At 43.2% G+C, this 27,667-nt stretch overlaps 1 protein-coding gene across 7 annotated transcripts in view; it reads right to left on the reverse strand.

Annotated features, from left to right (window-relative positions):
* The window catches only part of CACNA1G (calcium voltage-gated channel subunit alpha1 G), a 205,551-nt gene that overhangs the window by 84,834 nt on the left and 93,050 nt on the right, over positions 1–27,667 (reverse strand). For all 7 annotated transcript variants that reach the window (XM_072112368.1, XM_072112366.1, XM_072112369.1 and 4 more), the window contains exons 2-5: positions 15,360–15,471; positions 11,968–12,101; positions 2,562–2,659; positions 349–508 (exon numbers count right to left, since the gene is read on the reverse strand). In XM_072112368.1, the coding sequence (XP_071968469.1) occupies positions 349–508; positions 2,562–2,659; positions 11,968–12,101; positions 15,360–15,471 (504 nt within the window). The remainder of the gene's footprint in view (positions 1–348; positions 509–2,561; positions 2,660–11,967; positions 12,102–15,359; positions 15,472–27,667) is intronic.

Here is a 27,667-nt window from a genome sequence, read left to right on the forward strand (position 1 = left end):
TTAAAATAATTTGAGAAAATAAAGTAAAAAGATATTAAATAGTTCTGAATTTCCCCACATACTCCCTATTGCACTAATGGTTCAGAAGGCAATGACTGATTTAATATTCCTCATTGCCAGAGGGAAGGGAGACTGTATGCACCAGACAGGTAAAATGGTAACACTGACATTCCTGGTGCGTTTCAAGAACAGAACGTCCTGGAAAAAAAAACAAAAAAATTATGAAAAATGAATAATAGAAGCCTATTAGAAAAAAATGTTAACTTTCGCGGGCCAACTTTTACAATGTTCACTCGTTTTTTTGGGGTTTTTTTTCAACTTCTCCTAATAACCACATTTCCAACTTACAGACTGAAGTTTTCAGGGAGGAAGCAGCGGTTTCTAAGTAGACCAGCCCAAAGCTGAACTCCGACAATGCCAAAAATGAAGAACACAAAGAAGCAAAGTAGAAGGACGTTGCCTAACATCGGAAGGGTGTCCAGCAGCAATGTAACCAGAATCCGCATACCTGCAAACATTAAAGGAAATAGCAGGAGTTGGTGCCATCAGGACAATGAGATATACGATGTGAGTAATTGTAGTATCTGTCCTATGACCTCCATACAAAGATGTTACTCAAGGGAGAATAGCGCCTTATATGTCACCCAATTTATCAGCCAACCATGAAGTTTCAGGTAGATGAAAGTAGAAGGTCAGCCAACGCTTAGGGCGTTTAGACTGATCCTGGCTTTTCTAGATATTTCCATCCCTCATATATATTAATACCTTTCTCATTAATTGAGCAATTCCTCATTTTTAGTATATTTTTTTATAGGGGTCTTGGAATCCCCTGGGATCTGGTTACAGCCTTGAGGTCTCTTGGTCTTTGACACTGAAAAACCAACTTCTTGGGCTTTGCGAGAAGTCAAGTCCCAAAGACCCAGGAAGCAATTACTTGGCCACATCTGATAGAACTGTTCATATTATTTATTTTTCAGTCATATGGGAGTTTGCAGGATTCCAGGAACACCCCTTTAAGTCTCGGAAGCTATTTTTAAAGGCGGGTGATGGCAAACCTTTTCGATATTGAGTGGCCAAATTATAAACAAATCCTAGAAGAAAGTTATAACCAAAATCACAATGTATTGCTGCATGGTCTGCAACAGCTTTCAATTGTATCAGCATCCTGAGGTCACCAATACAGTTGAAAGGAGGGGAAATATGATTATCAGTGTAGCTTCACTGCGCCCCCCGAACTGGACAAATCGCAGAGCCCAGAGAAGGATCTCCACAAAAAATCCAGGCCTATCAAGACCTCCCCACTTTTTCCAGCAGTACCAGGCAGCCCAGAATGAGCTACTTGAGCAGTGAGTATGGCACATCCTGGGCTTCCTGGTACTGGCGGAAGGGGCCATGAGTCCTGTCTGGTCAAATTTGTTAACCCACAGAGAGGGTTCAGAGTGCCAAATCTGGCACATGTGCCACAGGTTTACCACCACTACTACAGGCCATAAAACTTGAAGTTTTTTGATGATCTGAAAAACTTAAAATGCTTTTTTCCATTACCAACACTTATTCCCTATCCATTGGGGGTAAGTGCCTTAACACTGGGGGTCCAGCTAGCACAAGAATAGGGCTGTCTGTGATTCATGACCATCACTCCGTGGTACGACTGGAGCATAGAGCAATCTAGGGAAGGGTATGGAGTGGTAGTCCCACATGTGCACTACTTCTCCATTAACACATGGAATTTGGGTACCCAAATCTCATGATTGCTGTAGATCCATTTGCTTTGACCCCTCAGATAACAAGAGCAGGGGTCCCTCAGACCTATATCTTATGTGAGTGTCACTCGATTCAACCTATCTGTGATCGGTGCATATAGCCCCATTGCCAACGAATGAAAAGAGTAACAGTCTGTTGTGCACATGTGTGATGTCCTTGTACCTTTCTCATGGTCAATTGGTCACATTTCCAGTGATAATTAATTCATTAACTGATAAATAACCTTTTATACATGTGCATAGTGGTTGCAGCCTTGTCATTTGTTATTTCTACAACTTTTGTATACATAACACTACACACTAAGCTCCCAAGCTCCCCCTAGGGGTTGCATCTGGTAGCCACAATACTAAGTTTGTGATCTTTGTCTATGCAGTTTACAGGGCTGGACCTTTCCTGTAAATACTGGAAAAGCGTACTTAGATTTTATAATGAAGAATTACACGTGTAATCCAAGTTTTATCACCCCTTAAAGCCTCAGTGCTGCTCTGCTTAGCACTTGCCATAAATGTTAGAATGAGCACCATAAGTAGAAGTGGCAGGCGTAGACTCGTCTTCAGCCGCTTCACGCAATCCTTCTCTTTCTGATGAGGTTATTTATAATCCCTCATGCCGCCAGTAAGAACACTATTACAAATAAACTCACGCTGAAATCAACATTGAATAAATTATGGATGCCCTGGGGGAACATATAACACTGGGCGAGATACGAAGCACTCTGTCATACATCAGACAATGCAACGCCGCTTCTGAAAATGGATGGCTTACTGCTCATTTATTTGCTTTTTAAGGGAACTTACTCGGCACCCGGTTAATGGCTCGAAGTGGACGTAAGACTCGAACTGTGCGCACCGCCGAGAAGCTGACATTCTGGAGATCCAAGGAATATTCAAGCATCCTAAAGAAAAGAACTAACATTGGTTAATGTGATCTTCCCGACCCCTTCCAACCATATTTTTAGAGGACCTTTCATCACCAAATCCAACTCTTCCTAGTAGCAAAAGTGGTTCTCTACTGTCAGGTGGGTGGTTCCAAGGTGTTTGCTCCAACCTAGTACCACCCACCTGATGGTAGAGAGCCTAATCTGCATATTGGTTCCAAAATCAACACCACACCTGCAAAAATAGTAAAAAGTTAAGGAGTTGTATCAATTTAAACATGTATCCACCATCCACAACGATCCACAGAAAGAGGAACTACAAGTCCCCTGACCGGCTGCACACTAAGGGTCTATCCTGTAAGCCTGTAAGAGTGAGGTCTCATAGAACTCAATGGACGGAGTGGCCTAGTGCGTTATATTGACTTCTATGGGACTTCCGAAACTCAGAAGTTTTGCGAGCATGGAGTGGATCAACAGATCTGTGTTTACCATTTTTGCGGATAATCGGGGATCTCAGACGCCGCTTGAAACATTTATCCCCTACCCCTAAAAGGCTTCTGCAACTGGCCCAACCCAGACCCTTAGTTCAGATTCTACCAATGAGAAAGATGGGGCATACCCTTGTGACCCCGGAATTCTGATTTGTGTAAATGTGCTTTTACTCTGGGTTAAATTTTTTCCAAGGGGAACATCTGCCTGTAGTATGGATGTTCTCCGCATGTTTGTGTGGGATTCCTCTGGATGATCTGGTTTTCTCCTACACTCCAAGAATATATTGAAAGAAAATTTTGGGCAATCATAATATGTTGCTTCTATATGAGTGAGAGAAAGAAATAATACACATTTTCACACTTTGGGAGCGGCACTATGTCCAATGTCAGCCCAATTCCCAAGGCCCAGTCTTCCAAAACAACCACAAGGAAAGTGTTTGATTCATACAACCATATACAGATGTTTTCTATCCGATCCCATAACTCTTCCTTTCCGTCCCATAAGCTGCTTTAATGCGCATAGGGACTCCACCTCCCCGACTACTCAACGGGTGGGAAACCGCTCCTTAAAAATAACCCGTAAAGAACTCTTCCCCGCGGAACAGGCGACCACAAGTCTGCCCTCCCACTAGGGGGTCGGTGCATGAAGTCGCAGCTTCCTCGCAACAGCTTCGCGATGTGCTAATATCTTGAAATTATGTCAAAATTACTCCCCCATTAACAGTTATTGCTAACATGTCCTATTTGTCTTTTATTAGAAAGACTCTTTTTGATTTAATCCATAGTTCATAAACTCCCTCCCTCTCTAGACATCCTGCGGGCTGCAACTTTAAAGGCACGGAGTTGCCTTTCCAGGAAATTCCAGTTCATTAGAGACAGCTCCCCATGTACTTCATGGAAGTCGGTAAAACAAGAGATCCGAAATGCCTGATGCCTCAGGAACACCACACTTTTGGCCATGCTGTGCAGATTTTTATGTGGATTCTTTGCCACGGCCAGGAGATTCTTGTGCGCTGAAGCAGACTTTAATTTGAACCAGGTGTCCGCTTTGGTTTTGAAGCGAGAGAACTGCAAAGAAAAAATGTCACTTTTTTTTCCACCCCCAAAGTAAGAAAACAATAAGACATTTGCTAACGGAAACGGGTAACACCTCGTACTTAAAGGAATACTCTCCTCCGTAGGCCCGGATTGGTGGGATGCCCTCCTTTCTTGTGGTTAGCACGTTCGGCAACTAAGCACAAGTTGTTAATTTCAAGGCTTTGCATATCAGCATAAGAATTTTGTTTTTGAGTGTTTTAGACTAGTTTCCATGTGGTTCAGCATTCCAAATTATTTGAAGTGAGACTCCAGATTTTCCGTTTTCTTTTTTGGTCGATCCTCTTCTTCCGAAATCTTACTTAAAAGTAGGTTCCATAATGTGAAGATCTACGACTTGTCTGATGGCTGCTTCCTTTAGATCATGGCCGATGGCATCGCTAACACCAGTCATATGGGGCCTGTACCCCAGACTTTTGGTCTACTGCCCAAATTCCTGAGCAGCCACCACATTCAGGGAGGGATTATTAATTTATGGCAATGGATTAAGTTAGGGGCACAAAACGCTATTAGAACTTTTGGGGGCACTATAATCTTAATGTAGGTTAGTACAGTAGATTATGACACATGTACTGTGTGGAGGTACAAAGGGGGTTATTGTAATTTTGTGGGAGCCAATAACTTTGGGAATGGAAAGAGGTGAATTTGTGGAAATGTGGGAAAATTGTGGGGCACAATTGGGACATTATTAATGTGAAGGGACAATATAACTAAGTTGGTATTGAAGGTGGCACTATAATTGGACAGGTAGATTAATAGTTACCACTGGGGGTACCACATAATACAAACTGTTATGAGATTTATTATATTTTATGTGAAAAAATTATGTTGTTAACATAGAAATGATTAAAGATATTTTAGCAATGTTTCCCTCTCTCTGGACCCATTTCTCAGTAAAATGAAATGTAAAACACAAAGGTGCACAAGCCTTTAGGCGAGTTGAGCCTATTGCCTCAGACAGCACCACAAGTATCAAGATGGGCGGCAACATCAGGGGCGCAGTTATCTGCTACAAAGCAGGATCTTCCACTTTATACCTGAAGTCGTTATCAGTGTAAAACTGCATGGAGAACCCACTTACTAAAAAAATAACCTCAGAAATTACTACTGGATGTGGCAAAAAGGGCTCAATTTTATAGCTGGTCTCAGGAAACATAGGTTCACCCCAGTAACGCATATACCCTATGGAGTATGGAGTCCGCCTGCATGCGATGGTATTCCCTACATGCCCTATAACGATAGCTAAGGAAGAAATAGGCCTGACTTCTAAATCTGCGTCATCTGGTCACAGTTGTCTCATAAAGAGACCCTTTCTATCATCTGGCAGTCAGATGTTTTTACCGTTGTGCCCATAAATTTCTCTGCAGTGAACCATCTAATGAAGGAACAAGTCAACCAAGACAGGAGCCACTCTCCAAGGGTTTTAAAGCATAGGGTGGATTTTCCCCCACGCTACTATGTGGAATGTGTTAGACCGGCTTCTGGTTCAGGGAACCAAGGAGGAGTAGGAAGAAGACCCTCAACCTGCTGTCCGCCCCTTGTTGTGACTATGCATGATGCGGCTAACCTCTCAGTTTAGTTTCGTCCCATCACACCAAGGGTTGTCCATGGCTTTACTTCCACTCCTGTATATCTGGCTACCTAGTGGTTGTGTTGTGAGTTGCAGCGTTTCGTTAACATGTCACATGTCTTGGGTCATTCAACCAGAAACCTAACAATTAGACCCGCTGTTTCCGTTCAGGTTTGGCCCCATGTGACCCGGACATAATGCTGGATTGGTGGACAATCATAGCCATGGGTTGTAGATATGGGCATCAATTTGTCATCGGCCGCCAACCCTTTGTCCTGGTCGAACCCCGAACCAGAATGGAAACATTGGATCTCTACTAACAATGGCTTCCATGGCTGCTATTTTGGTCCACCTCTTAGGCCTTACCATAGGCGGGGCTTAATAGGTTACTTTGCAACCTTCACCGAAGTGTCGGTAATAACTCCATCTGTTAAATGAATATACTAATGACACTGTCATCAAGCAAGGTCCCATGTCCAGGTCAAGTGTCAGCCACAGAAAAGACCCCAATACCGACAATCTGTGCACTGTCCTATGTGGCCATGCATTGTGTCCCGGAGGTCTCTCTCCATGGAACTCCAATCTTCACATCTCATATCAACAAAACTGAAAACATTGCAGCCGCTCGGTACATTGTGCATATGCTAATGGAGAGCGCACATGGCTAATGTTAATGTCAATGCCATCTGCTGAGGCTTAACAAAAGACAACCGAGCCTCTATTTGAACATGTTTTCATAAATCTTGTGAAAATGTGACTGCAATGTTTTCCTCCTAATTGTCTTCAGGGAAGTGTTGTAGAACTTGTGAATCATAAGCACCAACATGGCGCCTCTATAGTTTTGTTATTCCATCTCCCATGATCATTCTACCTCCTTGGGTTTTTTGGGGTAACAAAGGACAATGTTTTATCCCCACCGTCAGTGAGAATGGTGGTCAGTTAAGAGGAATGGTGGTCGAAAATGTGCCCTGCCTCTTCATTCAAAGATGTCTGAAAGCGATAGCCAAGTGCTAGACTGTAATTCCTATGGACCATGTATGGGTCAGAGATTCTGGCAAAATTTTAAATTTAGATTTTTGTTTTCAAACAGAAAGAGGATTCTTGGTTTTGACCTCAATTCTCCTTTGTACCCCCTCCCCGTCTCTCTAGGTTTTCCACTTTTCATCCATATGCCCACAATGGCTCTGTTATCCCCACCTATCGTTCTATGCAACCTTCTTTCTATTACCCCATCTCTCTGTTTCTCCTCCCATTTCTCTCTGTTGCTCCACCATTGTTGTATATCCTATAGTTTTTAACTTTTTCTGCCCTGCACGCCACTTTTGGCACGTTGGGTTGGGCATTGGAGAAGGAGTGGAGACTATAGAAGAAATCTCCTTCAGGTCCGACAGGTCAAACAGGTCCGACCTGGAGGAAACTGTGCCCGCATCTACTAAGAGGCTGGAATCTTCCTGGCCCATATCTATGGCCTCTCACTGCAGCCTACACTGCACTGATGAGGAACAATGACTCACTTGGGTGTCTTTTTCTTCTGCAAAAGTCTGGTTTATCCCAATGTTATGCCAGCAGACTTTATGAAAGGAAGTAGACGTCTTTTATGTAGCACCAAAGACATAGTTTTCCTCTTCATCACCTAAAAAATGCAGATTCCATACCCAAAATTTTTGGCATGTAGGTTCCACATAACTGCAAAGACAGTCTCCTTAAGGGGCAGATCTTTCCCATGAAAACTATTTACCCCCTATCAGCAGTGGATTATACTATAGGTGTTTTGGGCGGTAGTCCGAGGCCCAAGACTTCTAGGGCAGTGTTCCCCAACCACTGGTCCGTGGCCCAAGACCGGGCCGTGGAACACCTGGTTCTGGTCCACAGGCAACCTCTTTAAAACCCCCCAAAAATACTCACCTTCTGTGTTCCCCTGCAGCAGTCTTCTCTTCCTTTACTTAATTTCTGTAGTAATGCACTGCTCTATTGACCGCGAGCATCATGATGTCATCACATCGTGTCTCCCGACAATAGAACCATGAATTAATTCAGAAGAGAAGTTAAGGAAGAGAAGACTGCTGCGTATGGTGAGTATTTTTTATTTGACAGAGTTTGGCTGGGAAGGGGAACATTGGAAGCGGAGGGTGGGGGCAGCTAAAGGAAAGGGGACATGGGAGGGGGGGCATGATGCACAATATAAGTGGGGGGTGCTTCTTCAGGATATGTATATATATATATATATATATATATATATATATATATATATATATATACACAAATTAAACTAAACACACAGGGAGTTATGGTGGGGCATGCAAACATACATTTTTGGCTAAGAAACTATGACAACAGGCTGCAACCCCCCCACCCCCAACGGTCCCTGGAGATGATTTTTGTTTACAGCCGCTCCCTGGGCAAAAAAAGGTTGGGGACCACTGTTGGGGACCCATGGCCATCCACCAAATTTTAGACAGAGAAGGGCCTTCATCCATGACATTCTCATTCATCAGTTCCTGCTCTCAATACACATGTACACAAGAGCCATTTCAGGACCTATGAAGGTCCTCCAAAGATCCTGAAACCGCTGATTGAAAGTAGGCACAAAGAACGTATCCTCAATTCTCCAAAAAGCTGATTTTTGTACCATCTCTAGGGAGTGATTTCCAGACTTTTAGGGGCTATAATATTCATACAGCCCAGAGCCCATAACAGTCTTAATCCGCCGTTGTCCACTATCCACCAACTGAGGTAGGATTCTAGGACTCCATAGATCCTCCGAATGGGTCTCCCTTGTCTCCATGTGAGAATATAACATTGCTTGTACAGACATGCTGCTCCGTTGGTCTCTATGAGAGAGCCCCAGCGGTTGGACCCCTCTGATCTACAAGGTTTAGTATGTATTTGTTGGAAGACCCCTTTAATGTAAGCCGTAGACTTATTGGCTGCGGTGGACATGTGTCAGGAATGACACGTTATGGCAGCAGCCATGTAAACAGTGATCAGCAGGGGATGGGGCGCACACAGCTGGGGAGGCGTAGGGGATTTGAAGGAGATGTGCATCATTTTTGGAGTTATTTTAACCCATAATAAACCGACCACAGCCAGGCTTGAAGATTCATTACAGTGGGTGATGGCCGGAGGACCAAATCCTGCAAAACCCTTTATACTGAGACCATGTGGCAGACGAACCGGCAACGTACTACAGAATGGGTTAAAAATGTTTTATTGGCTGGAAAACCCTTTTACTACTAACTTGGGACCCTGAGCGGCTCAGAAACATTCTGCCGAGAACAATGCATGCGACGACTGCTAACATAAACTCCATATAATGGGGGGAGATTTATCATAAGTCTCTTACAGCAGAACTGTTCTAGTTGCCCATGACAACCAATCAGAGCTCAGCTTTCATTTTCCCACAGCTGTTTATAAAACTAAAGCTGAGCTCTGATTGGTTTCCATGGGCAACTAGAACAGATTTAACTCAGAAACTTGATAAATCTCCCCCATAGGTCCATAGCTTTTACCTGAACTCTTACAGTACCTTCTATGTTGAGCTATAAACAGACTCTTAACACATGTTTTTTTATGTTCCTAAACCTAAAGCCAGGAGTTTGGGTTTAGCATTCAGGCTCTCCCCCACCCTGGCATTTAAAGGGTTAGCACGGATCATGGGTGTTAACCTTTTAAATCCATTTTCCCAAGCATCATCGATCCCAGGTGATGTGGCTTTGCCAACTGCATTTAAAGGGTTAAAACCAGTGCCAACACAGTTCACAAGTGTCCCCCAACCGAACTTTATTCATGGTGCGGCGGAATTCTCACTCCTTTATTATTCTTCTTAGAATGTTCTGAATAATTTGGCAATGGGGTGATATCAGAGGGAGGTGCCCAATGAAGGACACACCCCTCTGACAAGGATAATGTTAACCCCACCCAGCTGTCAGTTTTAGTTAGAAAATTGCTATGAGAAATAAGAGAGGGAAACCCAATGCGAAACTAAAAATATGTTTCAGAATTGTTTTTTTTATAAGGAATATAAGTGTTTACTAAAATAGATTTAATTTTTTAAAAATATGATGGATCCTCTTTAAAGAGGATCTTTCACCAATTCTACATACTTCAAGCCTTTAATAGGTCCCATCTTCTGATTCTGGAACAATTGGAATTTTTTCTCTAGCTCCTGAGCAATCTGTGCTGTTCATTTTGCCACCCAATAATGATAATTGGCCTCCCTACTGTCAGGTGGGCGGCCCAGACAGCATAGTACAGCCCACTTGGCAGTAGAAAGATTAATTAGCATAGTGAGTGATGAAACTAATAGACTCAATGCTCACGAATGGTGATGGATAGCAAAACAATTCCACATTTAAAGTTTTATTGAGTTTTTCAAGGAGAAAAGTGGCCAACACATCCGGGAAAACACAGAAAGAAAAAGAGGGTAAAAATTAAAAGGGTATTCTCATCCGGGCATTCACATTTAATTTAATTCATCTTCCAAACATATACATTTATCCAATTGCATGTTATTAAATAAAAAAGTACCCGTGTGAAGAGGTTGTCCCTTAGCAGGAAAGAAGTGTCCTTGGATACGACCATCATCCCACTCTGGAATTAGTGACTAGGTATGCAACATTGAGGCATTTAACTATCTAGATGTTCATTACCATAGGATGGCTGTGGGACATGCAGTAACTCCCAGGCATATGCAATACAATTTGTAGTTTTGTGCAATCACTCAAGAAGTGGTGGTCGTATTCAAGGAAAGCTGTTTTTTGTTTCTGAGGGACATGCGACTACATCATCACATGGATAAATTTTTTTGAAAAACATCCAATTGAAGAAATGTATGTATATGACAAAGAAATTAAATTAATTGTGAATGTCCATATGAGAATATTAAAATCACCCCCCGGGAAAGCTGGCAGTCGACAGCCAGGAATTTAGTCCAGGAAGTTCCCCATGTGCATTCTGTGTGTCCGAGGTACATAGCAGATCCCTGTATGTATGAGGATATGCAGTTTATCCATTGATACTGAGAGGGGTGGACCCAGTGGACCGCCAGAGGGTTACATGAATAAAACTCTCCATTCAGTGAAAGTCCCTAACCTTACCCAACCATGAAGCCTGTGTTTAGATGGGCTGTAAAAAAAAAAAATCTTACCTACTACTCCGTGTCAACCCCAGGTTAGTGACAAGCCATGTAAAGGGAAACTGTCACCAGGGACCTCCTTTTCACTAAACACAGGTTACCCATTACATCTGCATCACACATCTGCCTTTCTGCTTTCTCTAAACATTTGCATTACAGTATAATATATTGTATATAGTATCCATATAGTGTTATAACTTACAAAGCACCCTGACAGAATCCTCTGTGTAGTCCCAGGGGTTGGGCTTTGGTTTGGATGCATTTCAAAATAACAACATGTGACTTAGCTGAGCAGTCTGCAGCACAGACATCAGCCCCCAACTTTGTGCTCCTGTACAGCTCCTCCCTCCCCGCTGATGTCAGCTCACCAGGCTATATGAAGGAGCAGGAGGGAGGAGCTGTACAGGAGCACAAAGGTGGGGGCTGAGAGCTGAGGAGTGAGCACCACAGACAAGTCACATGTTGGTTTTTTTAATGCATCCAAACCAAAGCCCAACCCCTGGGACCTAACACAGGATTCTCTCAGAGGGCAAGGTAAGTTATAACACACACTTATATTGTAATGCAAATGCTTAGAGAAAGCAGAAACACATATGTACAATGCAGCTGTAAGGGGTTTCTGCAACATGTCTTGAGTGAATATGAGGCCCCTGGTGACAGGTTCTCTTTAAGCTCCACCCCTGTCCTATAAGCCTAGCCCTTTTTATAGTAAGCCCAACCCAACTCTCGGAAAGTGTCTAAAACCATCATAAAATGTGGGGTCGGGGATCTATTATCATCAGAATTATGTTATAATTTTGCTAGTAATCCTCCTGTATTGTCTGTTATTCGGGATAGAAACGATTCCCAGCACGACTGATAATTTTGGCGTATTTAATGTGTCACATTTGGACTACTGTTCTCTTTTACGGCACAACTTAAAATAGATGTTCATATCAGTTTTGCTTATTCTGAAACCCATTATGACAAAATCCTATTTGAGCAGGAACATTAGGAGAGTAATCCACAACACGGCAAACACAACGAGAGCACTTACCCTGCGATAACGATGAAGAAATCTAATCGATTCCACGTGTCTCCCAAATAGCATTTCTGGCCAAATATTCCCAGAGCAAACATTTTGATAATCATCTCCACGGCAAAAAATGCAAAAATGAAGTCATCAAATCCCTGCAATAAAAGCGAAAAATATCATTTAGCAGGAAACATAAAAATAATAATAGCTAAAAAAAAAATAAACGAACGCACAATAACAAAAAGAAATTTCCATCAACCATTGTTTCTTGCCTTCAACACAAAGTTGCCTTCATTCGGCAGCTGTCACCTACCGGAAGTCACCCATGTTCACGGTCAGGGGTGATGGAGTGTAGAGAATTCGGGGCCCTGGAGTCTAAGGGGCCTATATAAGATGATACATTATAGTTGGAAGCCAGGAATAGATTTTGCTTTGAGGTCCTACAGCTGGATAAAGTTGGATCATTTGGACTGTTAGCCAAGGAATCTGTATCCATCAGTGCTTCGAAACCCAGGTTCTGTGCTGGTTCTAGTGCTGAATAGGAGATTCTTGGGCCCACTACGTAATATTCTTCAAAGAGCCCCATGGAAATAATAGACCATAGGAAACAACAAATTGGGAGCTTTCTACTGTATTAGATTCTGGGCTAACAAGTGATCTTTTGGGACTCCATGCCTGGTTCTGTGATCTATGACTCTGTCACGGATGCAACCGCGATCCTTTTCGCGGATCGTGGGGACACTCGTGCCCCTCTACGCTGCGTCCCCATACTCCACACCCAGGCCTGACTCACCTCTCCAACGCTCCTGCTTCCCGTCTTGGCCGCGCATGTCCTAGCTCACTAGGGCACGCACGCGCTGGCTCTCCTAGACTTAAAGGGCCAGCGCCCTCCTGATTGGAGCTCGTTAATCCGGCCTGCCCTTTTAATCCGGCACCTCCCTTCCTGCCTCGCTGGACCGTCAGCATCAGTTCCTGCTAAGTGAAAGCCCTACAGTGTTGTTGTGTTTCCAGTGTTCCTCCGTATTCCCGTGTAACCAGTGTTCCTCTGTGTTCTGTCATCCATTCCTGGCTGCCTGTTCTGTGTACCAGTTCCTGCCTGCCTGTACCGTGTGCCAGCTCCCGTGTTCCTGCCGTGAGGCCCTGTGGATCCTACCAAGCTGTTCTCCTGCTGTCACCCCAGGCTCGGACTGTGTCCTGCATCTCCCTCCGCACTACTTGGCTGCCACCGCGGGCTAGTCGCACCCATGGAACGACCTGGTGGCACCCCGCCACAGCAAGACTATCCCGCTTTGCGGCGCGCTCTGGCGGAGGCCAGGTGCCACTTAGACTCCGGTCCCGGGTGTCAGATAGTACCATCATCTCCCGCACTGGTGCAAAGACTCTTCCCTAAGAGACTCCTACAGTTGTCCCTGCGAACTGTGACACTCTGCTTCTGAGAAAGATGTAGACCAGAAGTTTTATATTGTCCATAGCTGGTGAGATTTGTACCATGAACTCCAGAGCAAACACATGGGGCCACAGCATAGTGGGGCACGTAGTCAAGTTTTCCCCATTATCCTGTAAAGTGCACCAGATCCATGAAGACCAGAGCACGGTCGATATGAATCTGGCGCACCCTGCGGGCACCTAGACTCAGTTTAAGGGGCATTTTCCACAATTATTTTGGACTTCCAACATAAATGTGGTGGCCGCCGCAAACCCCAACCGGAATGCCCCTTTCTGTGCACAGTTTTATGTTGCGGCGTACATAGTGCAGTTTGTACATGTATTTATGAATTTATGTGCAGTCTGATTAATAAATGTGGTCCATGGACTGGTCTTCATGTCTCTGAGGTTTTCAAGTGTTTGGCAGGATGACCAAGGAATGTCACTTTTGATGTAGAGGAGTTGACGTACCGGGCAAACCCTCAATACAGAGCAAAACTGGAACTGGAAGCTGGAGAAGGGTGAGTACACAGGTTTTTTTTCTAGGATTCCTTAAAAAACTAATTTAAGTAAAAATTCTGCCGGCCTTGACCTTGGCTTGTCTGCTAACCCTGCCACTGTCAAACCCTTTGGTGCCATTTAAAAGGATCTCCTTACTTGTCCAGGTCAGCCATCTCTAAAATGGTGAACACTTGGAAAAAAAAAAGTTGCAGCACATCCTTAAAAGTTCACAATCTTTAATTAACTCTTTTTAAAAACATCACAGATGAGTAGGTAACAAACCTACGCTTTTTGAGCAAAACACTGCTCTTAGTCATGGCATCCATTAAATGGTATAATACTGAGGTAGAGAACTGAACCATGTGCCAGGGCTAAAAATGAGAAGAGGACATAGTCAACACCTTTAGGAGTATCCCAAAGTTAAACCAGTCAGTGGGTTACTGTGAGAACTTTTGCATGAACTAATTCAGGAGATTGAATTATAGTACATCTAAATGCCTGCTATGAAAAGGGTTGTTGACTGAAAATGGGTTCCTATGAGTTTGCTGGAGCGGGCACCACTCAACTTCTGGGGCGGTATCCAGTAACTGAATGTGTTCCTGTTTGATCTATATACAGGTGCGTGTTAAATATTTGTCTTCTGGCTCTTGGTGATAACGTATACTATGTTATTAACCTTTTCCTTGTACCTTGACTATTCTTCTGCCTCACATTTTTGTACCTTGCCGCCATCATGGTTTTGACTCAGTTTATGTGACTTCTGTTTTTCGGGTCTTTTTTATTTGTCTGTCTACTGTACTGTGCATTTATCGAGGCTAGGGACTACCATCCAGTTGTCTCCTAAGGTTTAGCAGAGTTCAAGCAAGTAGGCAGATTGTTGGAGACAGAGGGTTTGTGCTTCTTCCTTGTCTTGACAGTACCCACTTGATTTTCTATACTTACTTTTCCTTTTATGTAAGCGTTGTGAGGTGTGTAGCTTCTCAAGACAATACTGTTTTGCAGCATTGTGCCATAAAGTGATATTCTATGACTACTTGTGGCCACCTTGAGGTTTTATTGTGTATTGCAACCTGTCAAACATAGAAATCTGGAGTCTATAACCAAAATTAAGCTAAAATAGTGGTGAAACATCTGTACTTGCTTGATAATAACGCACACACTGGCTGTAAAAGGGTTTCCGTACCCCACCTTGTTCTGATAGAACTTGCTGTCCACCCTACTCACCCCTTCGAGCCAACACATTCTTCAATGTCAACTCCTACAGGCTTCAAAGTATTTACTTGGGTATTTTTTTTTTTTTTGTGATCTGTGTTTAGTTTACTTGAGAAACTAAAAAAATGATGAAAAACACATGCATACATATTTCTGGAGGTAATAACAGACTGGATTCATGAATAAATTAACACTCCAGCGCAGAACTTAGTCATTTCAGTCACATGAAAAAAAATACAAGTCAACACAATGTCCCTGAGCGATAACCTGCTTACCTGCAGAATTGTGCAGCGCTGGGAATCGCAGGCGACGTCTTCACAAGGATGGAACATTCCCAAGGTGACACAGTTCAGGAGGATGACCAGCATACTGAAGCGTTCAAACCAGGTAGAGGGCACAAAAGTCAAGGAAAACTTACAGACAAGAGACTGTACGTGACGAGCTAATAATCTTACAACTTTCTGTTCTGTGGATCCTCATTCAGGCTGTCACTGGTGTATAGACTAAAAAGAGAGGCTCTGCTCTACTGAATATTATAAAGGGTGCCTGTCACATTTACATAAAGCCTGGTCTATAGCAGTATAGAGCTCAACTCTACCTGCTCTATAACATGCTGCCTGCAGATAGGAGGACTCTATGTATAATCTGCTCAGCTCCTCCTGCTCTATAACATGCTGCCTGCAGATAGGACACTATGTACAATCTGCTCAGCTCCTCCTGCTATATAACATGCTGCCTGCAGATAGAACATTAATTATAATCTGCTCAGCTCCTCCTGCTTTATAACATGCTGCCTGCAGATAGGACACTATGTATAATTTACTCAGCTCCTCCTGCTCTATAACATGCTGCCTGCAGATAGGACACTATGTATAATCTGCTCATCTCCTCCTGCTATATAACATGCTGCCTGCATATAGGACACTGTGTACAATGTGCTCAGCTCCTTCTGCTCTATAACATGCTGCCTGCAGATAGGACTCTATGTATAATCTGCTCAGCTCCTCCTGCTCTATAACATGCTGCCTGCAGATAGGACACTGTGTACAATGTGCTCAGCTCCTTCTGCTATATAACATGCTGCCTGCAGATAGGACTCTATGTATAATCTGCTCAGCTCCTCCTGCTATATAACATGCTGCCTGCAGATAGGACACTGTACAATGTGCTCTGCTCCTTCTGCTATATAACATGCTGCCTGCAGATAGGACTCTATGTATAATCTGCTCAGCTCCTCCTGCTATATAACATGCTTCCTGCTTATAGGATACTATGTACAATTTACTCATGTAGGACACTATGTACAATCTGCTCAGCTCCTCCTGCTCTATAACATGCTTCCAGCATAAAGGACACTATGTACAATCTGCTCAGCTCCTCCTGCTCTATAACATGCTAGCTGCAGATAGGACACTATGTACAATATACTCAGCTCCTCCTGCTCTATAACATGCTGTCTGCAGATAGGACACTATGTACAATCTGCACAGCTCCTCCTGCTCTATAACATGCTGCCTGCAGATAGGACACTATGTACAATCTGCTCAGCTCCTCCTGCTCTATAACATGCTGCCTGCAGATAGGACACTTTGTACAATCTGCTCAGCTGTTCTTGCTCTATAACATGCTGACTGAAGATAGGACACTTTGTACAATCTGTTCAGCTCCTCCCGCTCCCGCGGCTGTTTTAGTAATTACTTGAAATCACAATTCTAGATTTATTTTCCTATACGCAATAGGCTTTTTAATAAGAACTAGGTATCAAACAAATCCCTGTCAATGGGGTGTGTCTTATATTGTTAGTCCTGATTGGCTAGTACGGGACAATGTAGAACAACAGAACCCACCCGCAATTGGTATCACCCAGATTGATAGACAGCTCAAAGATCTCGGGGTCTATAGCACCTAGATCTGTGCTTCTGGTGTCATTTTAAAGATAAGATTAGCAGCTTTAAGAGCGCACCAGGTGATTTTTTTTAAATTTATTGATTGATTTTGGTTCATTGTTGCAACATATAAAATACCATAAGGATATAATAAAATACAACGGGTCATTTATCAAGTGAAATGCAAAAAAAACTTTAGCACGGTTTACGGTTTACAGTTTCAATGACATTTGCCTAATATTAAATTGATTTGCTCAATTTTTTGGAAGCAGTATCACTGGCTTTCGATCTGTCGTTCTGGCAAGTGGGCGTGGCTTATTCCCTTTGAAGTTTTTTTTAGACTGATTTATTGCATTTGCTTTCTTAAAATTGCGCTAATTTTTTTTTTTTCGGTGTAAACGCTCTCCACCCCAAGAGTCAGTAAAAATACGTGAAGTATAAACCTGCGCCTTTACATTTGGTTTAAATAAAATTCAGTGCACTGACGCAACATGTCACAAATTATAAATGACCCCCAACACTTAGGGTGATGTCACACGTATGCGCTTTCAATCAGTTTTCAATCAGTTTTTGGCCTGTTTTGCTTAAAAACGCATTGAAAACGGATTGAAAACGGAATGAAAACGCATACGTGTGCCATCACCCTTACAATGGAACAAAACCCTCCCCCATTATATGACAAACCCCCAACTTCGATCATCCACGGCATAAGCACAGGTTAATAAATTTAAAGAAAAAGGATTACATTGGGAATTTTTAATCCCTTTGTTCTCAAGGGAGATTCACTACCGGCAGTAAACATGCGTGTTCAGCTGTATATGGGAGAGGGGGGGAGGCACAGCTGTCGGCCGTGAATATCGCCGCCTTAAGAAAACCCTGGATGAGAACTGTCTACCTGCATCATGAACAAAATCAACAACCGTGCAAAATAATGAAAAACCAAAAAATATACAGGTGGTCCCCTACTTAAGGACACCCAACTTACAGACGACCCCTACTTAAAGACGGACCCCTCTGCCCACTGTGATCTCAGGTGAAGTCTCTGGATGTTACTATAGTCCCAGGCTGCAATGATGAGCTGTAAGGTGTCTGTAATGAAGCTTTATTCATAATCCTTGGTCCCATTATAGCAAAAAATTTTGAAACTCCAATAGTAACTGGGGCAAAATATTTTTTTGTCTGGATCTACATTTATAAAATTTACAGTTTCAACTTACATACGAATTCAACTTAAGAACAAACCTATGGACCCTATCTTGTATGTAACCCGGGGACTGCCTGTATCCCCAATATCACTGGAAGTCCTGTCTGTCCAGAGCTCGAATCATTTGTGTCTTGAGAATTCCTGCTGAATGAAGATATTAATATTAATGCAAACTGAAGTTGATACATGAGGAAGGATATAAAAACCCTAATTATAACGTGTCCTCGAAATATTTAGTAAAGTCATAAGACTAAATACATAGCCGGAGATGGAAGTTCCAGTGTATACATTTCCAGGATTCACGTAGTGACACCTTACTTGTGTATCCCTTACAGCAGGGGTAGGGAACCTAAGGCTTGGGAGACAGATGTGGCTCTTTTGTCGGCTGCATCCGGCTCTCAGACAGATCTTTAATAAATAGTGATGGCTGCTGTGTGTGTCATAGACTGATCACTGGACACAGGCAGCAATGTTACCGCTGCCTATGTCCTTTGTACGACCCAGGCGCCATCATCTAAGCCTGATTCAAAGAGAAAAGCGTGGGAGCGATGAGGAGCTGACTGCGGGGAGGGCAGGTAGGTAAATATTAATTTTTTTCTTTTTGCTGTGACTATCTTCTGGGAAGCATGTGCTGTGGCTACCTATATACTGGGAGGCATGTGCTGTGGTTACCTATATACTGGACAGCATGTGCTGTGGTTACCTATATACTGGGAGGCATGTGCTGTGGCTACCTATCTACTGGGTGGCATGTGCTGTGGTTACCTATATACTGGGAGGCATGTGCTGTGGCTACCTATATACTGGGAGGCATGTTCTGTGGCTACCTATATACTGGGAAGCATGTCCTGTGGCTAGCTATGTACTTGGGGGCATGTGCTGTGGCTACCTATCTACTGGGTGGCATGTGCTGTGGTTACCTATATACTGGGAGGCATGTGCTGTGGCTACCTATATACTGGGAGGCGTGTTCTGTGGCTACCTATATACTGGGAAGCATGTCCTGTGGCTAGCTATGTACTTGGGGGCATGTGCTGTGGCTATCTATCTACTGGGGGTATGTGCTGTGGTTACCTATCTACTGGGGGTATGTGCTGGGGCTACCTATCTAATGGGGGTATGTGCTGGGGCTACCTATCTACTGGGGACATGAGCTGGGGCTACCTATCTACTGGGTGGCATGTTCTGTGGCTACCTATATACTGGGAGGCATGTGCTGTGGCTACCTATGTACTGGGAGGCATGTGCATATTGTAGGGTTCTTACGGAATAACATTTTTAAAAATGTGGCGTTCATGGATCTCTCAGCCAAAAAGGTTCCTGACCCCTGCCTTAAAGGGAAACTTTTACTGTAAAAATACTGTCTAATATGTGACTAGCAACATACTGCTTGGACATGTTCCTTCTGCTCTATAACATGCTGCCTGCAGATAGGACACTATGTACAATCTGCTCGGCTCCTCCTGCTCTATAACATGCTGCCTGCAGATAGGACACTGTGTACAATCTGCTTAGCTCCTCCTGCTCTATAACATGCAGCCTGCAGATAGGACACTATGTACAATCTGCTTAGCTCCTCCTGCTCTATAACATGCTGCCTGCAGATAGGACACTGTGTACAATCTGCTCATCTCCTCCTGCTCTATAACATGCTGCCTGCAGATAGAGTATGATATAGTATGAGCAGATGGCACCTCTCTTATCACTGCCTGTACTCTCCATTCATACCTGCCTCATTCACATAACTTGTTCTCATTAGCATATTTTAATAAAGTGTTGGAAAAGGTTGTTTTTTCCAGAAAACCTTGTGCTTACATCAGCATTGAATACTTGAGCGATGCTTCAAATTCTAACATTTTAACATGCAAATGAGAAAGCAATCACACAAAGCCTAAAAATGTGAGAGTACGAGGCGGCCGTGGCATTTTAACAAAATCCGTGGAGGTTTCTATTACATCTCGGAGGAGGGATATTCACATCCACGGAGCGAGAGCTAGGAAATTGTTACAGATTATATTTAGGGTTTAAAAAAATTGTACAAATATTGTTATATTATATAATATTATATGTATGTATCTCCGGTGTGTGGCTCTTATTAGAGGGGTTTTTCAGGTTTTAGATATTGTTCAAGAAAGCTGATGAGTAGTGATGAGCAGACCCATCAGTTTGTAGGTCCAGCGGATTCAGAACAAAAGTCCAACCTTGTTGGTCCTCGCGACGTTGCGGGGAGAGCCGCCATATTGGTTGGGATCACCGCAGGGAGCAACAAGATCACTACCAAAATGGCAGCGCTGGGGGGGGGGGTTGAACCGAACCAGGACTTGTGACTGAAGTCTTGGTTTGTGTTCGGTATGAACCCAAACATTGCGGTTCAGGTCCGCTCATCACTAGTGAAGAGTATCAGATTATTAGGGGTCTGTCTTACGATCTGTTATCAGCTGCTTAAAGGAGTTATCCCAAATATTTAGGTTGTTCCCTATACACAGGATCCCCTCAGATATTTCGGCTAGGACCCTCACTGATCAGAAGAATTGGACTTGAGCTCTCCACTAATGGGTGGAGCTCAGGACAAGCACACCCCCTGCCACACCCCCTGCCGCTCCATTTGATTGTATGGGAATGTGGGAAGTAGACAGTGAATGGAGCAGCAGGTTGTGGCTCCACCTATTAGTAAGAAAGTGATCTCCATTCTCTAGAGCGCTGGGGGTCCGGGTCAGGGGTGAAGCTGTTTTGGCAAGAAAGGAAATATACTTTTCAGACCCCTTTAAAGCAGCCGTATCGCTCCAGAGGGGTCTGTTTTTTTAGTCGAGTATCATCATGACCTTTCACTGCATGTACAGGTGAATGGACCTGAGGTGTAATACCAAGCATGGCCACTACACAAAGTACAGCGTTGTTCTTGATATGGAGTACAGAGATTAATCTGTAACCTGTATTGCATCGTTTATGCAAAACACTTGGTGCTTATTACCAATTGGATGCGTTTATGTTGAAACCCATGTGCGATCGGGCCAAGCGTGTCGCGTTTTCCACGCGTTTCGCTGGTTTTAATCTATTTCACAGCTGCCTGTACTTCTAGAAATGAAGATAAACACATTTAAAGCAGCCAAACGCATGGGAAACATTCAAAACCGTTTTTTAAATGGATTGAACACGCATGCTTTAAAACGGTCCAAAAATGCGATGTGTGGCATCACCCTGGCTGCGGTCACAGGTGGCGTTTTGAACCCGTTTTTGGCTCGTTTGTAAAAAAACGCATGCGTTTTTGACAGGTTTTACCAATTATCTTCATTGAAACTGGTCAAAAACGGGTACGTTTTCATAAAAAGCATGTGTTTTTCGACGGACTGCTTAAAAACGGGTTGAAAACGTCACGTGTGATCGCAGCCTCAGGGTGGTGGCACATGTGGTGTTTTCAACCCGTTTTTAGCCATGCGTTTTCAGTCTGATAAAAAACCCATGCGTTTTTTGAAAATGCATCCGTTTTTGTCCGTTTTTCCCAATTAGCTTAATTAAAAAACGGATGCGTTTTAAAATAAACTGAAGACTGAAAACGCATGACTAAAAAGGGGTTCAAAACGCCACGTGTGCCGCCAACCTAACGGTGCATCCACACGTTCAGTTTTTCAGATGCTGCTTTTGGCTTCAAAAACTGCATCTGAAAAATTGAACGTGTGGCTGCACCCTCAACGCAATATCTGAACGCAATCGAAACGCTGAAATTCATCTTCATCTAATAAGTCATGTTACAACGTGTAGTTTTAGGCCATGGTCACACGAACCGCTAGGCGTCCGTTCATAACGTTCATTTTTTTGGGTCTTATCAAGAAATTTTTGGAGGAAAATTTTCACACGAAAAAACAAATTAAAAAAAAAAATAGAAAAAAATATCACAAATATAACAGAAAATGTTGACTCTAAAAAGCGGTAAAAATGAATTTATAAACTTAACCCATATAACCGAGAGCCACTGAAAATGTGAACCATCCCTGAATCTGTATGGTTTTTTTTTTTCCTGACTTTCACTTCTCTTTTATTATTTTTTTTTCGCTGTTTTCTGGCAAAGTCTCTGAGTGGTTTCCCAGATGTATTTAGTACGAATAAAGCAGACGAAAAATAAATATGGAAACTAAACCCCGCAGGAGCCTTTTGTATGCAGACTGGATAGGTCTAGAGACACACGGAGGAGGGAGGGGACCTTCTCTGGCCATACACATTTGTCTCCGAGGTTATGCAACAGGCTGCTAGTCATGCAAGGCCAACCTCACAGGACAAAGGAGAGAGGAGGTGCACGGTTTGGAAACAATTTTCACTTGGCTCCGACTTTGGGCTCAGATTTCGTGAGGATTTGATCAAGGCTGTATTGCTCATGTCTGAAAAGCAAGGCTATAGCGTGATAATGTATTTTTTTTAAAGTAACAGGTCGTTCCAAATATAGTCCTTGGGTCAAGAAATGGAGACCTGATTATTGGCCTTGACATCTTGTGAAATATGGATCAATAATGGATCACATGTCCGTGAAGGAATTATCACAAGATGGTACATGGTGAGGGGTGGATAAGACTGCCATGGGCCCTGGGCTGTATAAATATTATGGATCCTACAAGTCTTGAATCACCTGGTACCAGAATCAGCCTCTTGGGGAATGGAGGATGCGTCCCTTCTGCTTGCTTTCAATTTGCGGTTTCAGGACCATCGTGGCTTTCGTGTACATGTGTATTGAGAGCAGAGACATATGTATAAGGATTTCATGGGTGAAAATAATAACTCTCATCCACAAAGCTCTGTATAATGCTGCACCTCCCTATCTCTCCTCTCTCATCTCAGTCTATCAGCCCTTCCCGTGCTCTTTGATCTGCCAGTGATGTCATATTAATCTCTACCTTAATTCGAACCTCTCATGCAGATCTCCAGGACTTCTCCTGCGCTGCACCAATTCTGTAGAATGCCCTTCCCCACCCTCCAAAGCTTCAAACATGCTCTTAAAACCCACCTCTTTACTATCTCATCCTATGTCCTCCTCCAGCAAACACCAGATACCAAGCTCCAGGATTCTCTGCCGTCCTCTGACCTTGAACTCTGTATATAAGATGGCAAGTTGAGAAAATTGTTGACGTACCGTGTTAGCCAGGAAAAATCAAAAATCTGATGTAAATACTTTTGTGTAAAAACTTAAGGAATGTTACCTTTATTGGCTAACCAGAAAAATTGGTTCAAGCAATTTAAAATTAAATTATTTTATTCTGTTCCCATATAAAGCATTGCTGGACCATTATACAAGTTCTCATACCTGTTGTGTCACCCCCTCATCCTCATAGACTGTAAGCTCTTGTGTCACCCCCTCATCCTCATAGACTGTAAGCTCTTGTGTCACCCCCTCATCCTCATAGACTGTAAGCTCTTGTGTCACCCCCTCATCTTCATAGACTGTAAGCTCTTGTGTCACCCCCTCATCCTCATAGACTGTAAGCTCTTGTGTCACCCCCTCATCTTCATAGACTGTAAGCTCTCGTGTCACCCCCTCATCCTCATAAACTGTAAGCTCTTGTGTCACCCTCTCATCCTCATAGACTGTAAGCTCTTGTGTCACCCCTCATCCTCATAGACTGTAAGCTCATGTGTCACCCCCTCATCCTCATAAACTGTAAGCTCTTGTGTCACCCCCTCATCCTCATAGACTGTAAGCTCTTGTGCCACCCCCTCATCCTCCTAGAATGTAAGATCTTGTGTCACCCCCTCAGCCTCATAAACTGTAAGCTCTTGTGTCACCCCCTCATCCTCATAGACTGTAAGCTCTTGTGTCACCCCCTCATCCTCATAGACTGTAAGCTCTTGTGTCACCCCCTCATCCTCATAGACTGTAAGCTCTTGTGTCACCCCCTCATCCTCATAGACTATAAGCTCTTGTGTCACCCCCTTATTCTCATAGACTGTAAGCTCTTGTGTCCCCCCCTCACCCTCATAGACTGTAAGCTCTTGTGTCACCCCCTCATCCTCATAGACTGTAAGCTCTTGTGTCACCCCCTCATTCTCATAGACTGTAAGCTCTTGTGTCCCCCCCCTCACCCTCATAGACTGTAAGCTCTTGTGTCACCCCCTCATCCTCATAGTCTGTAAGCTCTTGTGATCAGGGCCCTCACTATTGTTCCATATGAATGTTTGTACTCTGTAATGTAATATTATATTTGTATATGTCCCCTATGATTTATAAAGCGCTACAGAATATGATGGCGTTATAAAAATAAAGATAATTATTATTAGGTCCATCTCAGTATAGTATGGCTGACTATGGGCCCCTTAGAGGGCTTGGGCCCCGTGCTACCGCCCAAACTGCCAATACTATAATCCACTACTGTACTTGGTAGATAGCCGTACAAAAATAAGAAAAAAATCCAACTTACACATACATACATGTGTGTATGTATGTGTGTATATGTATGTATGTGTGTGTATGTATGTGTGTATGCATGTGTATGTATGTATGTGTGTGTATATATGTGTGTGTATATATGTGTGTGTATATATGTGTGTGTATGTATGTGTATGTATGTATGTGTGTGTATGTATGTATGTGTGTGTATGTATGTATGTGTGTGTATGTGTGTGTATGTATGTGTGTGTATGTATGTGTGTATATGTATGTATGTGTTTGTATGTATGTATGTGTGTGTATGTATGTGTGTATATGTATGTATGTGTGTGTATGTATGTGTGTGTATATATGTCCTCTAAAGGAATCTGTACCGTCACGTTTCCAATCATGTTTCCTGTGACTCAGGGAACGTCATAGACTCGGTTTTGAGCTGAAATTTTCACCCCGGTCTTTCAAAAATCCACTTATTACCCACAATATAGAGGAGCCATTGTCTGCTGCTGCGGCAGTTGGAAGCTGAATCATGATTGGTTGCTGTTATGCCACAGGTCATTAATATGAGCTCTAAGCTTTGATTGGTTACTATGGACAAAGTGATAGTCCGGGACAGAGACAGTCACCGAAAGAGACTGCCAGAGACAGACAGTCCCTGAAAGAGACTGCCAGAGACAGACAGTCCCTCAAAGAGACGGTCAGAGACAGTCACTCAAAGAGACGGTCAGAGACAGTCACTCAAAGAGACGGTCAGAGACAGTCTATAGATACATATAAAATATTTTTTGTCAACCCATTCTATTTTGTTGTAGCCAAGAGCAGTTTTCTACTCTCCAGGGCAACACCGGGAGCTACAGCTAGTTATCTCATACTTTACATACCTTTAGTGTTCATACAGTGCACATAGACAGACCCCCAACGAAAAAAAACACTACCGACCCCTTGGCCGGCATGAGCTGGCAGGACCTTCCTTGGGTCTTGGATTGAACCTCTTGGAACCTTTTCTTTTGAACGGGTGAATGGAAACCGTAATCATAAGGGGTGTATAATTTAACATTTTTACTTGGAGACAGGACACATATTATGTAGGGACACCTTCTAGGGACACATGCCATATGGAAACGTGTATACTGTACGGACTACAGAATTTCGGAGCCCTCTTGATGGGAGGAATTATATACCAGATACATATGGATCATGTATGTCTGTCTCACGACTATCACTTTGGGATGAACTTCTCCTTGAAATATAATGGATGCCATGTGTCCCATCATGTGACGTCCTACGTGACATCACTCGTAACTTTCCCAATCATTATACTCTACAGGAATAAAGGGACACACATGCCCCCTGACAGCAGTAGAGACGCGCGGCACGGACTGGACGACTTTTATGTCACGATCTTCCCAGAAAAAAAAAAAAAAAATATAAAAGCAAATTGTTTCTGCTGCAAAAACCTCATAAAAGTGTTAACCCTTGCAGCGGGCGCTGAGATCACTAATGCAGATGTGACTGTCTGTCCTCTCATTGTGAAATACGATACTCACACCACAAAGACTCCATTATGCACAGAGCAGAGTCACAGCCATAGGATCTCCTGCACCCCGGGCACAGGTCCAGCCGCAGTCTAGTATCCAGATACACGGGTAGTGGTACCAGCACCAGGGGCAGCACACAGAGACCCCAACCCATGGAAAACTCCTCTACCACAACCTACAACATGTCCACAGTCTGAACTAGTATTATATTGTTTGTCTTTACGCACAAGGATAATGCACACAGTGATGTCACAGTAAATGGTTAATACACACAGTGATGTCACAGTACAGAGATAATACACACAGTGATGTCACAGTACAGGGATAATACACACAGTGATGTCACAGTACAGAGGTAATACACACAGTGATGTCACAGTACAGGGATAATACACACAGTGATGTCACAGTTAATGGTTAATACACACAGTGATGTCACAGTACAGAGATAATACACACAGTGATGTCACAGTACAGGGATAATACACACAGTGATGTCACAGTACAGGGATGATACACACAGTGATGTCACAGTACAGAGATAATACACACAGTGATGTCACAGTACAGGATAATACACACAGTGATGTCACAGTACAGGATAATACACACAGTGATGTCACAGTACAGGGATAATACACACAGTGGTGTCACAGTACAGGGATTATACACACAGTGATGTCACAGTACAGGGATAATACACACAGTGGTGTCACAGTACAGGGATAATACACACAGTGATGTCACAGTACAGGGATAATACACACAGTGATATCACAGTACAGGGATAATACACACAGTGATGTCACAGTACAGGGATAATACACACAGCGATGTCACAGTACAGGGATAATACACACAGTGATGTCACAGTACAGGATAATACACACAGTGATGTCACAGTACAGGATAATACACACAGTGATGTCACAGTACAGAGGTAATACACACAGTGATGTCACGGTACAGGGATAATACACACAGTGATGTCACAGTACAGAGGTAAACCACACAGTGATGTCACGGTACAGGGATAATACACACAGTGATGTCACAGTACAGGGATAATACACACAGTGATGTCACAGTACAGGGATAATACACACAGAGATGTCACAGTACAGGATAATACACACAGTGATGTCACAGTACAGGATAATACACACAGTGATGTCACAGTACAGAGGTAATACACACAGTGATGTCACGGTACAGGGATAATACACACAGTGATGTCACAGTACAGGGATAATACACACAGTGATGTCACAGTACAGGGATAATACACACAGTGATGTCACAGTACAGGGATAATACACACAGTGATGTCACAGTACAGAGGTAATACACACAGTGATGTCACAGTACAGGGATAATACACACAGTGATGTCACAGTACAGAGATAATACACACAGTGATGTCACGGTACAGGGATAATACACACGGTGATGTCACAGTACAGGGATAATACACACAGTGATGTCACAGTACAGGGATAATACACACAGTGATGTCACAGTACAGGGATAATACACACAGTGATGTCACAGTACAGGGATAATACACACAGTGATGTCACAGTACAGG

Source organism: Engystomops pustulosus, chromosome 6, assembly GCF_040894005.1.
Source record: "Engystomops pustulosus chromosome 6, aEngPut4.maternal, whole genome shotgun sequence".
NCBI classification, from domain to species: Eukaryota; Metazoa; Chordata; class Amphibia; order Anura; family Leptodactylidae; genus Engystomops; species Engystomops pustulosus.